Here is a 14,023-nt window from a genome sequence, read left to right on the forward strand (position 1 = left end):
CGTTCAACCTTAGGGTGATAAAGGCTGTAATAATGGGGTCCCCCCTACATGTCAATTCTAAAAGGTTATTACACGTTCATCTACAAACAAAATGTTCCTTTCTCAAAAAAAAACTTGATTATATCCTTATAATACAATAAACAGTTTTTGTTTGATAATAACGATGCATTTGAACTAGTGACTTTTAAATAATTAAAATCATAATGATTCATAGTAATAATTGGCTGTATGTTGTTGCAAACTAAACAGAAATGTACTTTAGTTACTTTATTTATTCATACACAATAGAACAGACACAAGGAACGTACAAAGAAAACAGATAGTACAGTCATGAGCAATGTACCCACTTTAGGACTCTGTCGCACTAACATATTTGACATTTAGTGAGACTTACAGTTCAATTTGTCAAAAAAGTTAATGTGACATGGTATCAAAGTGTATACTTATTAATGCTTTAAAAATGTATATTATTATTGTTACTTATGTGTATGTGTCGAACTTCGCAAGTATAAATAAATATTTGTTTATCTGTATACGTAATGTATGTTAAAAGTCTCACTGCACGGCGGCATTTGACTTTTTTTCAACTCCCATACGTAAACGATAGAAAAAACAATTTGTAAAGTGAGATAGAACCGCTAGTAGCTATTTAGGTTGACGGTCAACCTCCCGAGCACTTAACATTCTTATACTTTCTTACTAGCACAACACACCATACGATGACCTTGATTCGACCACAAATTACTAGAAATTATTAAAGGAAAGCGAAAGAGAGATTACATTTACAGTTTGGTTCGCAACTAAAAGATATACGAATCCGAGAATAACGGATAATAATTTAGTAAGAGATATCGGATACATGTCGTGAGTAAGCTACCATACAGATAGCTCCACTTCGGATCTGTATTTTTTTTTGACGGACTCGATCGAATATCAATCAGAATAATGCGTAAACCAACTTGAAACAACCATACCTCGCATTGCTAATGACAGCTGCTTTCGGCAGTCCAGTGGTTCCAGAAGTGTAGATGTACAGCAATCTTCCAGTGAAGCCGTCTCCATCGGCCAGACTCCAGCGCGCAGGAGGAGTAGCCTCTAGCAGGCAAGTGATGTCGGTGATACTGTCCCCAGTGGCACCAGGTTTGACTGGGTTGGTTGTGTTCAACGGTCGCTGCGTAAACTTGAAGAGCTTCAAGTCTGAGCCCAGTTGACCAGCTACGTCTTGGATTGCTGGAACAAATTGAGTATTATGTAGCAAACATAATGTTTTTTTTAATTGTAATATGACATATATTATAGCAGACATTAATTTAAAAAATATGAAGATTCCATATACAAACGTATTCAACAATTCAGGAGCTACAGATAGCAGGAATAGACATCCTAACTAATAGTTTATTTAGGCAGTTTCCACGGCAAACTATTATTTTCGTAAATTGACACTGTGACGAATAATTAACACGTTCAATTCCATTTTTCCCAACATAAAACCGGTTTATAATTGAATTCTAGAAGCAACATTGACAGACACAATATCGTCATTTTCACACCAAATTCAAAATCCTTATGTTGAATGTAGATTCTTTACAAAATTCTTGTTGAACTTCAACATACAGTTCCACTTTAAATAGAGTTATTGTATGTATTGTGCTTTAAAAACCCGTGAGTGATATCAGTTGAACCATGTCTAAACATTGAGCATCAGTCAAGGTCTTTGCGTTGTTCGGTTACTAACATCATTGATGTTAGACGGTAGTTCAGAATACATGCTAAACTGCTACCAATAGCGTACGATAAGGTGCAAAAGTCCAATCAGTTTCTTACAAAGTAATAAATAAACTAGCTGCACTTAAGACCCTAGTTCCTGGTTACATGTCGTTTCTGTAATAGACCAAAAACACCTACAAAAACATAAATTTTATAATTATGACAACTAATAGTTCATAATTTCACCACTGTTTACAAATGATTCGCTGGGCCGTGACTGCACTGTTGCTCTTTGATTGTACTTATAGAACAAAGTGCTAATAATATGACATTTATAATTGTAAAATTACCTAATCTCTATCTATACGAGTACCTAAGTGTAGGGTTGTCATATAATTCAGTTTTTTTTTTTTTGACGTGACTTATTGTAGATTTGCCGCAGATGGCATTAACTACTTGGCCGGACAAATGGGGAGCGCTGAAGGCTCTCACCCGGTACAACGTTTAAGACAACAGGCCTGAGGGTGCCCAGTTGGGCGCGAACCTCGGCTCAGGGCGTCGTCTGAGAGGAAAAATATTTGAAAGAATTAATCGACCCTAGTGGGTCGATAGCGATAAGCGCTGAATGAGGGAAATCGTCGACCACGCCGGCGGGGTCGGTATCGGGGACCTGAAGTGTATAATTCAGTACACCCCGCAGTTCGTACTACATACTATCACAGCTGCGGGCTTAGCACCGTAAGCACGCGACTCTCTCTCGCCGCGACAGAGATCATCTGTCTCTTTCTGTGCAGTACTGTGAGAAAGTGACAGGTGACGTATGTCGAGGTGAGATAGAGTCGCACGCTTAGGGTCCCTGTTTTTATATAAGAACTGTCACATTGACATGATCTTGAGGGCTTGAATCGTGAGTCTCGAAGCTGAGATTAGTTTATTAATACCACCCCTAGTTGGATAGATAGACGCAGACTTTTTAATTCAAAAATATTTATATACCTATAAATTATGACAGCCCTGCAGTAGTAGTATGTTACTGACCTTGTTGTTACCTTTCGGTCTTATAAGTGCAGATGAGCGAACTCAGCGAACGTTTGCACAAAGCGTGACTATCACTTTATTTTTATTTTAAATATTTTTTGTCGCTGAAAGTAGCGAGCGTCAGCACTGCTGTGATATTTTAGGCAGTTTCGATATTTAAATAGGTACTTACATATTAAAATGCAGCTGGGTGTGACCGAGAATTGTGTGAAAAGTGCCTGATGGCTAATAGCGATAAGTACTGAGCGAAGTAAGCCGTCTATCACGCGGAGACAATGATCTCGTGAAGTGATGTGCCGTTCCCAGGAATTTTCCCAAACTAGGAATGTTCCTATTGTAAAAACTCTTTAATAGTAAGGACACTGGCTGCTTTTTTAAAAATTGTTCTGTGTTGTATTCTGATTTTATCTGCTTAAAAGGCTGTGTAATAAAACTCTTTTTACATAACTATTTTAGTGCCGTAAATATATTCCCACAGGAAAGTAGGCGTAGAAGAAAGTAGCATGATCACTTTTAGTTTTCTACATAACAGAATAATGCATATTCATAAAGAAAATATTTCTTTAAGTAGGTACCTACCTATTATTTTATATGTACGTATGTTTTTCTTATTTTGCGCTGTGCGCCCACGCACCCTAGCTTGCACATACTCGTACCTCCCGGCGCGGGCGCCTATGGTAATTTAATTAGTTTAGCCCTTGTAACGGCGATGGCACATTTTCAGTAGCGTCTCCAGTTATAGATACACGCATTATTTTGGAAGTTATCCCGGTATGTTATGGAAACTTTTTTAAATTCATAATAGAACAAAGAAATATAAGCAAGAACAATGGGGTTTTCAGTGGTAGAATAAATATACCGGTTTGATGCAGATCTCGGCTTGCGCGCACGCGCCTATGGCCGTGTGGAAATTTATAACAGACTCTGAACGTACCTATATATACCTTTGCAACTATCACGTTTATGGTGTCATATAATACGCATAAGTATTTTGTACGCGTTTTCTGCTTTCTTTTATTATCGTGAAATATGTGATAAGACACGATTGATGTACAGAACATATAAGCAAAAAATCACTAATTATGTATTATAAAGATCAAGATTAATTTACACCCACGAACAGTCATGAGCAATATAATGTACCCACTTTAGGACTCTGTCGCACTAACATATTTGACATTTAGTGAAACTTACAGTTCAATTTGTCAAAAAAATTAATGTGACATGGTACCAAAGTGTATACATATTAATGCTAAAAACAAACTTAATTCCATTTGCTACGATCCTGACCCATTTATCTTGGTTCCTCCACGTTCAGATAATCCAGATCAATTCACCTTATATCATATTTCGGGAATTTAAAAAAAAACTCCTGTTCTTGTCGTGTCTGCTACTTGTGTGTAGACAAGCAAACTAACACAGAGCGAAAAGACACCACACTAGTCATTAGACAGTTAAATTCGCGAATACAATCGTCCGCGCACAGCACTTTCTTTTACAGACTAACTAAAGTGACTCCTATCGGGAAGTGAGGTAAATTTAGCACTGACTGTCCGTTCTATACGTAGTCCTCATCATCATCATCATCATCATCTCCCTAGCATTACCCCGTTGTTCACAGGGTCCGCTTAACTAACCTGAAAATTTGACAGGTCCGGTTTCTTACAGAAGCGACTGCCTGTCTGACTATCCAACCCGCGAAGGGAAAACCAGCCCAATACAGGTTAGGTCACATACCTCCGAAAATGCATTTCTCGGTAATGTGAGTTTCCCCACGATATTTTCCTTTACCGCTGGGCACGTGATAATCATTTATGATCCCAACATAAATTCCGAAACTGACTGTCCGTTCTATACGTAGTATTATTCTTTATTCTATGACTGTGCGATTTAACAAGTTTGTAGAATTATTCAGCATAAATTGGCCTGACCCGCGCGAGTTTTAGCGTGCGCCCTTAGTTCTTCATTTAGCCAGTAATTTATTCTTATACAAATGCGTCACAAAACTGATATACATACATACACACATACATAAACTCACGCCTATTTCCCATCGGGGCAAGTAGAGTCTATGGAATTCCATTTGCTTCGATCCTGACGAGAAGAGGTAGATAAGTATCTCTACCTTCCTCCACAACACATCAATGATACACAATATAATTATAATATTTAACACCAAATAATAAATAACAAAAGGCAAGGGAAGTATGTCAGGATCGAAGCAAATGGAATTCCATAGTCTCTGCTTACCCCGGTGGGAAATAGGCGTGAGTTTATGTTCGTATGTGTAAATAATAAATGTTTCTTTCTTTTACTCATTCATATTATTATTGATGAGTTATATTCATACTTTGTGATAAGTATTTATGATTTTAAAAATAAAGTCAATTGTTCCACATACAGTATCGTGTATTTAAAAATAAAATGACCTATTAGTATTCTTTGTCACAAAGATGAATATCACTGTATTATTGCTTTCTTTGAAATTAAAAAGTTTATAAACCTTTACAAGAGTCATTGTCTTATGGCCTTCACTCTTTGGTATTTAAAAGTAATTTGACATTTAAAAGTAAGGAAGTTTTTTGAGCGACTTTACGGAACTTTTCGATTATAGGGTCTACTTACGACTGCGATTAAAGACTAAGGGCGTTTTCACATTTTTTTTTTTTTATTTTGTCAATAATTTTTTACATCCGATTCTTCGATCCGAGTCAGAGAATGCCGGACTGTAGTTACTATGAGGTATCGGATGGATGACTGATGGATGTAGTGCGCAAGTTACCATACAAATAGTACTAGTAGTAGTAGTAGTAGTTGCTGTTTAGCAATAAGGCTGCCTATTGTGCTTATTTTTATTCGTATGTTTATGTCCTTTGTACTTATATGTCATTGTGCAATAAAGTATTATTGATTGATAGTACTACGGCCACTCTGGGTCCCTCATTTGATGGACTCTGTTAAGTTTTTTTTTTAGATCTGCCAAACCAGTAATCGCCATATTAATACCTACTTATCATAATTCCCCAATTATAGACATGAGCGCCCCGGTTTATGTGCAAATGGGTGCAATTAAAAGTAGTTTGTAGTTATAGCACTTATATAGATAATAAGCACTGGTTTCTGATATATTTTTTTTATAGGTAGGTACTAATCTGACGTAACATTTGATGCATCTTGACTACCGTAGGCCCGTTTTGCTCTATGTACTTGACGGTAGCCGCAACGGCCTTTGTGGTCTAGTGGCTAAAGCGCTAGCACGATCTGGAGGTCCACGTTCAATTCCCGATGGGGACATTGTCGAAATTACTTTGGTAATGATATTGCAGGCTTGCATCACCTGATTGTCAGTGAAAGGAAGATGATTTCGTGCTTCTGAAAGCACATTAAGGCGTTGGTTATAGGCTACTAGCTCAAACATCTCCACTATATGCTTCATAGCCTCTCCGATTGATTGAAGGGAGGCCTGTGCCCGACAGTGGAACTATACAGGGTGTTAGTGACATCGTAACGAAAACTTTGAGGGATGATTCAGGCCATGATTCTGAGTTAATATCAAGTGGAATTTTCCGTCGCAAAAGTATGGAACGGAAAATAATTTAAATAAGCTCTAAAATTTTTATGACTTCTCCGACAGGAAATTCCACTTGATATCGACTAAGAATCATGGTCTGAATCATCCCCTTCAGTATCCGTTACAGTGTCACTAACACCCATACTGTATGTACTTGTATGGGGTGTAAGTGACATCGTAACGAATACTGAGTATTCGTTCTGAGTATTCGTTACGATGTCACTAACACCCTGTATATACGTTCCAGTGTCTGTTCTGGCTGTTTATGTTTTGTTATATATACTTGTCAGTATGTATATAACGGCGCACTGAGCACTACATTCGATAACCAAATTGGATTTTGATGATAATTTTGACAGCAAAAACACTGTGCGGGGTCATTATGCTTGCATTAACCAGTATCTTGTTGTGATACAAGTATGTCGACGAAAGGTCATGGAACTGGTCGCGAGAAATGTCTCGCTTACGGTCATTTAGACTAAAGTACGACTCAGAGGGGGTGAGGTAAATCTAGCGCGGCGCCCGATACGAATTGGTGGGGGGCGGAGAGTTACCGTTCTATACACATTCTTTATTCTATGCCGTAGCCTATGTCGTGGAGTATACTCCACACCGCCTCCGGTTGGTTGCTATCCATCAAGTAGCAGGAGTCATGAGCAATATCATGTACCCACTTTAGAACCTAGTCGCACTATCATCATCATCATCAGCCCATTAACGTCCCCACTGCTGGGGCACGGGCCTTCCCTATGGATGGATAGGGAGAACGGGCCTTAAACCATCACGCGGGCCCAGTGCGGATTGATCGTTATTAACGACTGCTAATGCAGCCGGGACCAACGGCTTAACGTGCTTTCCGAAGCACGGAGGAGCTCGAGATGAAAACTTTTTTTTTGTGGTCACCCATCCTATGACCGGCCTTTGCGAAAGTTGCTTAACTTCAACAATCGCAGACCGAGCGCGTTAACCACTGCGCCACCGAGCTCCGCACTATCATATTTGACATTTAATGAGACTTACGGTTTCATTTGCAAAAAAGTTGATGTGACATGGTTTCAAAGTATAATAATATTAGTACTCGTGACCGTACACTCGCCATAAGTGTTGGTATTTATAAATACATTTAGCCCAACCAACCCCCATTGCAACAACGGAAGTGAAAATATACCCACCAAGGACATATACTGGCTATTTGTTATATAGATAGAATATTCGAGATTAAAGATCAGTAGCGTAACCGCACAACATGTGTGTCAACGCGATAACAAACGACTCACTTACCGCGAGGCAAATGGGAACTAATGAATAACGCGACTCAATCGCTTCTCTAACCGATCAATTTTCACCTTTTACTTGGTTCACCGGATAAAACATAGCTACTGTGATTGCAGCCGATGACGCCCGAGGCGGGACACACACATTTTCTCTATTCAGACTATCGATTTGTTTACGAAGAACCGTCACACTCCTATCTACTCAGCCTGTATCCACCCACTGCTGGGTACCTACAGGCTTCCTCTCTTTCACGCCATCCTTTCCGCTCCTGTGCAAGTCTCATCCATTGCTTTCCGGCATACCTCACAATGTCATCCGACCACCGTGCTGGTGGTCTGCCTCGTTATCGCATACCATCTCTTGGCCACCATTCAGTAACAGCCTTAGTCCATCTGTTGTCTTCCCGTCTTGCCAAGAACACCCCTAGAAGAAGTTTATTCCCTTTGCTTATAATTTAAGATATTTTCTTCCTCGTTAAAAACTGATTGCAACGTAATTGGTACCTGCCTCTTATCTAGTATATGAGAATGTCTCAACTATAGTAAATTCTTAGGTACACGTAAAATCCTTACACACAATCTTACACCCATCACAGTGGATACTTTATACAAAACGCGTTTTACCCTGCCATTACACATTGACGTTATCGTACACGCGCATCTGTGTGTGTGACGTCTGCCGCCCATACGATTAGCGATTGAAGACTAAATCGAAGGGGGGTGAGGTAAACCTAGCTCAGCCACTGGTGGGGAGCGGAGAGTTACCGTTCTACACGTAGTATTATTCCTTATTCTATGACAATACTTACAACAACATTGTAATAAAATTACAATACAAGTTCTAAATTGTAAAATACTGATGTCATACGAGAAACATTGCATTGAACGTGAATTCAGACATTGTTTCAGGTACATATAACTAGTAAGAAAACAACAATTTTTCGAAGTGGGAGCACTATAGAAGAGCTGTTAACTCGTCAACGGGAGGCTTGCGACTAGTGGTTATAGCGTTAGCATGACGATCTGGAGCTCAGGGTTCGATTCCCGATGGGGACATTATCGAAATGACTTTGTGAGACTGTCCTTTGTTTGGTAAGGATTTTTCAGGCTTGAATCACCTAATTGTCCGAAAAAGTAAGATGATTCCGTGCTTCGGAGGGCACATTAAGCCGTTGGTGCCGGCTATTAGCCGTAAAAAAACACCTCCACCAACCCGCATTGGAGCAGCGTGGTGGAGTATGCTCCATACCCCCTCCGGTTGATTGAGGGGAGGCCTGTGCCCAGCAGTGGGACGTATATATGTGTCGGCGTTAGTTATGAATTAAGAAGAGAAATTGATCAAATCGGAAAATAAAATGAAGTTACATCACTTCCGTTATGAAGTTGCAACGCTCCGACGAAAGGTGGCGTACGGCCAGAGCTGAGTGAAGTCGAGGGAGTCACTACAGAGTCGTCGTGTCGAGCGGACGTGTACTGCCGTTCTAGTCGGGCAGTCTATCGCGAACCATCGTCGTGAACGGACGTGTCGAATAATTACGAGGAGTGCTATAGTCGCTCACCTATAACTTGTAGGGACGTCAAGAAAGTGTGATCGGAAAAGAGCACCTAGCAAGTACGTTCACATGTCCCGAGGATTCGGTCCGAATGTTGGAACCATGGGTGGTGGAGGGCCCCTACGCGCTAACGTCCTTATGCGCGCTAGATAACGAGAGACTGTATAACCGTTACGAATACCGTGACGTTGCCGTGAGTGTGTACCTTATGCTGTGACTTTATTTAATCGTGATACAAAAACTATGTGGAAGTAAATAAAATGATTGTGATACTGATGACGGCCATTATTGTCTTCTAACGCCCACTCTTCAAACGCCCACCCTCCATTCTGATGATGATGTTACGACCGACCCCCCACTGTTACGACATATGTTTATGTATGTTATTTTATTAGAAATAAACTTTATGTATAACAATAATCTACTTTATATCTATACAAAGTCTACATCTACCCAATGCTGGAAGTAGGCGCCGTCTCTTTTCTGCTAGTCTTCACGTTACCTTACATAAATAAGAGAGAAAGAGAAAAAACATTTATTCATACAAGCCACACAAATAATAGATAATCTTACCTGGTTGATATTCGTCAGAGAATATAAGAACGTTGCATTTGGCGACGTTGATGGAGTGTATGAGGGCATTGCCTCTTTGGTTGGTGTTGATGAGCGGGGTGATTGCCCCAAGCCGGGAGATGCCGAGCCAGAAGGCGGGAAGCTGGGGACAGTTGTTCATCAACAGTCCCACTATGTCGCCCTTCTTCACCCCCTGGGCCTTGAGAGTCGCTGATACTCGTAAGCTGAAGTCCTCAACCTGAGAAGGAAAAATAGTTTCAACTTAGTCACAGGCACACCCTAAACACTATACAAAAATGCGTAGATGCGAGCGAGACATACAATCCGAGCGCTCCTCTTTACTCCTTAGCAAAACCCAGAGGGGGTGAGGTAAATTTAGCTCGGCGTCCGCTACGAATTGGTGCGGGGCGGAGACTTACCGTCCCACTTCTGAGTCGTTCCCTCCGCTCCGCTGTCCGTTCTTTCGTTCCTATCATTCTATACGGAGTCATATTGTTTATTCAACGGCAGTAGCCTTGTTGGTGATGGGAGAAAATAATGAACGCGCCCCAGAGGCTAACAATATTATCGTCATGTTATTCCTTACTTTACGTAGGTACGTTACCTATATACCAATAGTCACTTTCATGATCTCAGAGGATAGAAAAATCAAAAATAATCAGAAGATAACATGCATGCATCAATACACATTACTGACGACCTCTGTGGTCCAGTGGTTGAGCTTTGGGCTCACGATCCAGAGGTCCTGGGTTCTGGATTCTGGATTCCCAGTGGGGAAATATCACAAAAATTACTTTGTGCTCCCTAGTTTGGTTAGGAGGTTACTACTTACTGATGTAAGTAAGTAGTTGTTACATAAGCCACGTCTGGGGCCTTTGGCGGTTCAATAGTAACCCTAACACCAGGGTTGATGAGGTCTCCAACTCACAACCCTCATGATAGAAGAAGAATACACATTCCTCACTTTACTTATTAAAAAATACTTTCTAACATTACTTCCTCCCAATCACTAAACTATCAATAATTATGTCACTGCTACTAATGGTGTCTGGGCCATTAAAATGCCTCACGGCCTTGACATTCCTGGCTTCTATAATACATAATCTTTATTACCGGTAAAATAAAACAAAACCTAGACAGGCATGTAAACTGAGAGAGAGAGAGAGAGAGAGAGAAAATGTTTATTCAACAAATTGTGACACATTACATACAAAGTGTTTTTAAAACTACAAACAATTTTTAAAACTCAGTAGATAATGGCACAGCAGTGAATAGGACACGAACTCAGCATTGTGTCTATTTCCGAATAAACAGACGCTGTTTTTCAGTCGCTCCTTAATTTTCCAGTTAAAAACTGGTTTTCAGCTTTGTGGGACCAGTGAGCCAGTGACATCACAAAAGTAGTTCTTCATCATGGCTTATTAGCATAACATTGCTAAGCTTTGCTTATTAACATCAAGGTAAATATTGATACAGTTACGTAATATAGATGTCTTATTATTGAGATGATATCTGACGGGCATTTGTAGAATTGAATATAAGAATAATTTCTATTTGTTTATTTGATTCCTCATTATAAAAACAGGATGTCCTTGATCTGTGTATTGTGTGACAAGATTACCAATACGTACAAGAGGTATTTAAAACAGATTTTATTATCTTTTTTGCCAAAATATAAGAATATTAATGTACTTATTGCGAATTTAGTTAATATCTACTTTACTTTCAAGAAGTTTATCCTTAAATTCCTTGATAATAATATCTAATGAATGATTTTTAATAAACTGAAAATTTCATTTAATGATAATGATATAAAGGAAAGCTTTTAATTTGGATTTCGTGAAACACTATCAACCGCTTTTAATCTCAAATTCGTTTCAAATAATTTAAGTTCATATCTAAATAGTTGTCTTATAATGAAAACCATGTAAAACACAAAAATCACATTCTGTTGTGATGTTCTTCAAGAAAAAATCAATTTCTTTCAATTAAATTGAACTCTACTAACTACATTGTCTATTGTGGGGTGTTACTGGCGGTTTTGCTAACAAAAATCACACATTAGAATGTGATTTTAAAAAGATGTTTATGTGGTTTTCTTTATAAGTAATAAGCAATATTATCACAATTCTGAGATTGATAAACAATGTCACACATTTTCAGAGTCAGTTTCAGATCTGAATGGAATATTTAAGAAAATTTTCATATAGTTGTGCAAGCCAAGAAAAGTGAGCATGAAAATAAGTTATTCAATAATTCCACTCAATTGTATTTGCGTATAAACATTAAATCCTTATTTACTACGAAATATAAATATTTGTAAATGTCCAAAGTTTTAAGAACATAAGACAAATATTTAAAAAATTGGTGTTTGGGTTTTCACTTACTATACAATATTACAATCATCTCTAAATAACACTTAAAGATATTAGGGTCTCCTTTTTATGTTATATTTAAATATACTGTGATGAAGGTCTTATAAGTATATCTAACCAGGAAGGTAATAGGACAAACACTTCAAGAAGAATATTTGAAACTACTTTGAGTGGCATTCAATCCGTGAATACTGAAATTTTGATGACATTTACATTGAATTAATTATGTTAGGGGCAAAGAGCAATATGTCGAAGTAGGAATTGTGTTAAGCTGCACAACTTGTAAATTACTTCTAATTGTAAATGGGATACTCTTTGTTTTTACATTGACCTAATAAATGTTTGACCTCAAGGTAATTGAGACTAAAACTCCTTCACTGGTAGAGGAAAATATTCTAAGCATGTTGTGGTAAAGGAAATAGTAGGTAAAACTTACCTCTTTGAAGGTCCAAACTTCATCTTGGTACAAGAAGCAAGGCTTGTTTGGATGTTTCTCCACTGTATCGTGGAATATATCGGGTATGGTCCAGTTTTTCCATGAATATCTTCGGGTTGTCCATAATATTTTGATATAGCAGAACAGTGCACTGCAAAAAATATACTTCAAATACTATTTTGTTTTAAAAATTTATGTACACTTTTGTGTACCTATGATTTTAAGACTGTATTTTAGTTGACTCAGCATGACTTGCTTTAATTTTGTACGGAAATATATGATTACAATTATAATAACAAATACAATTAAAAACTAAAAATCTAGTTCAATGTAGATCATTATTACCTAAAACAAACTATACTAGAAAAACTTGTGCGTAACTGGACGATGTTCAAACTTACTAGAGGTCTCTGGGGACTGTCTTCGCAAACACAAAACAAAATCTTGAGTGGAACACGAGAACATATAGGACACCAAGCACTATAGAAAGTCCGATTGTGTAGAGAAAGCCTAGAAAGAGGTAAGTAGCGACGAAAGCCGCGGCGAAGGCGGCCACAGTGAGTAACATCGCGACTATCTTCCGCCACGAAACGCGACGAACTGCACCACGACCCACTCTACTGAACACTCTCCAAATCTTGTCAATGATACTACACTTGCGTTCTAACTGCAACGACGGGAACCCAAAATCCTGGGTTTCGTTTACTACTGTGACGTCCGTTTGGTGGGGAAGGAACTGAAGAAATTCTCAGTTATTTACGAAAAACTTGCAAAACTCGTCAAACCAGTTTTTATAATGTTTTTTTTTTTTTTTTTTTTCTTCTCTTTGGCGTCATGCGACTTGCATATTTGCCATTAAATGTAGATTTGAATGTAGAGGATAAAGACTTAGGAAACGTTTATGGAGATAGGAATTTGGATAGGAACGAAATTTTGAAATAAAGGATCATAAGGTAAGGTAAGGAATATCAATATACTTACACATATAAATAGGTATAAAATAAACATATATTTAACTATAATTTTATATTATTTACTTGAATAAATGTGGCTAACAACTTATATATTTGAGGATCATTAGAAGCAAGTAGGACCGAAATAGATGTAGGAAGAGGGACTTTTTGTAATAAAAGATTTTTAAAAAGAAGGGAGTTGTCATGTAGAGGGCAAGCCAGAAAAATGTGGTTAACATGACCAGTATCCAAACCACATTCACAGTCGCCACTTGATATAACGCCAATCTTTGCAAGGAAAGATGCACAGCATGTATGACCGAGCCTCATACGTATGAGGCAGGACGTTGCTCTCTTGCCAACTTTAACCCGGAAGAACCAAGGCTTGCTTAAAATAATTGGTTGAATTGATGAATAAAATTTACCTTTGGTCTGAGAACTCACTGCCCATTCATCCCCCCAATATTCATGAAGATATAAGCTAGGTAAATTAACTAAATCATGGGTGTAGTTTTTATATGTAAATAAGTCACCACTATCCAC

General features: G+C 38.4%; 1 protein-coding gene across 1 annotated transcript in view; it reads right to left on the reverse strand.

Moving 5' to 3' along the window:
- Positions 1-13,328, reverse strand: part of LOC126371585 (long-chain fatty acid transport protein 4-like) — a 29,752-nt gene extending 16,424 nt beyond the window's left edge. Inside the window, exons 1-4 of the mRNA XM_050016933.1 lie at positions 12,929-13,328; positions 12,528-12,678; positions 9,717-9,954; positions 975-1,230 (exon numbers count right to left, since the gene is read on the reverse strand). Coding sequence (XP_049872890.1) covers positions 975-1,230; positions 9,717-9,954; positions 12,528-12,678; positions 12,929-13,095 — 812 coding nt within the window. The 5' untranslated portion in view covers positions 13,096-13,328. The remainder of the gene's footprint in view (positions 1-974; positions 1,231-9,716; positions 9,955-12,527; positions 12,679-12,928) is intronic.
- Positions 13,329-14,023: the final 695 nt, after the last annotated feature.

The sequence above is a fragment of the Pectinophora gossypiella genome, chromosome 1 (genome assembly GCF_024362695.1).
Source record: "Pectinophora gossypiella chromosome 1, ilPecGoss1.1, whole genome shotgun sequence".
NCBI lineage: Eukaryota > Metazoa > Arthropoda > Insecta > Lepidoptera > Gelechiidae > Pectinophora > Pectinophora gossypiella.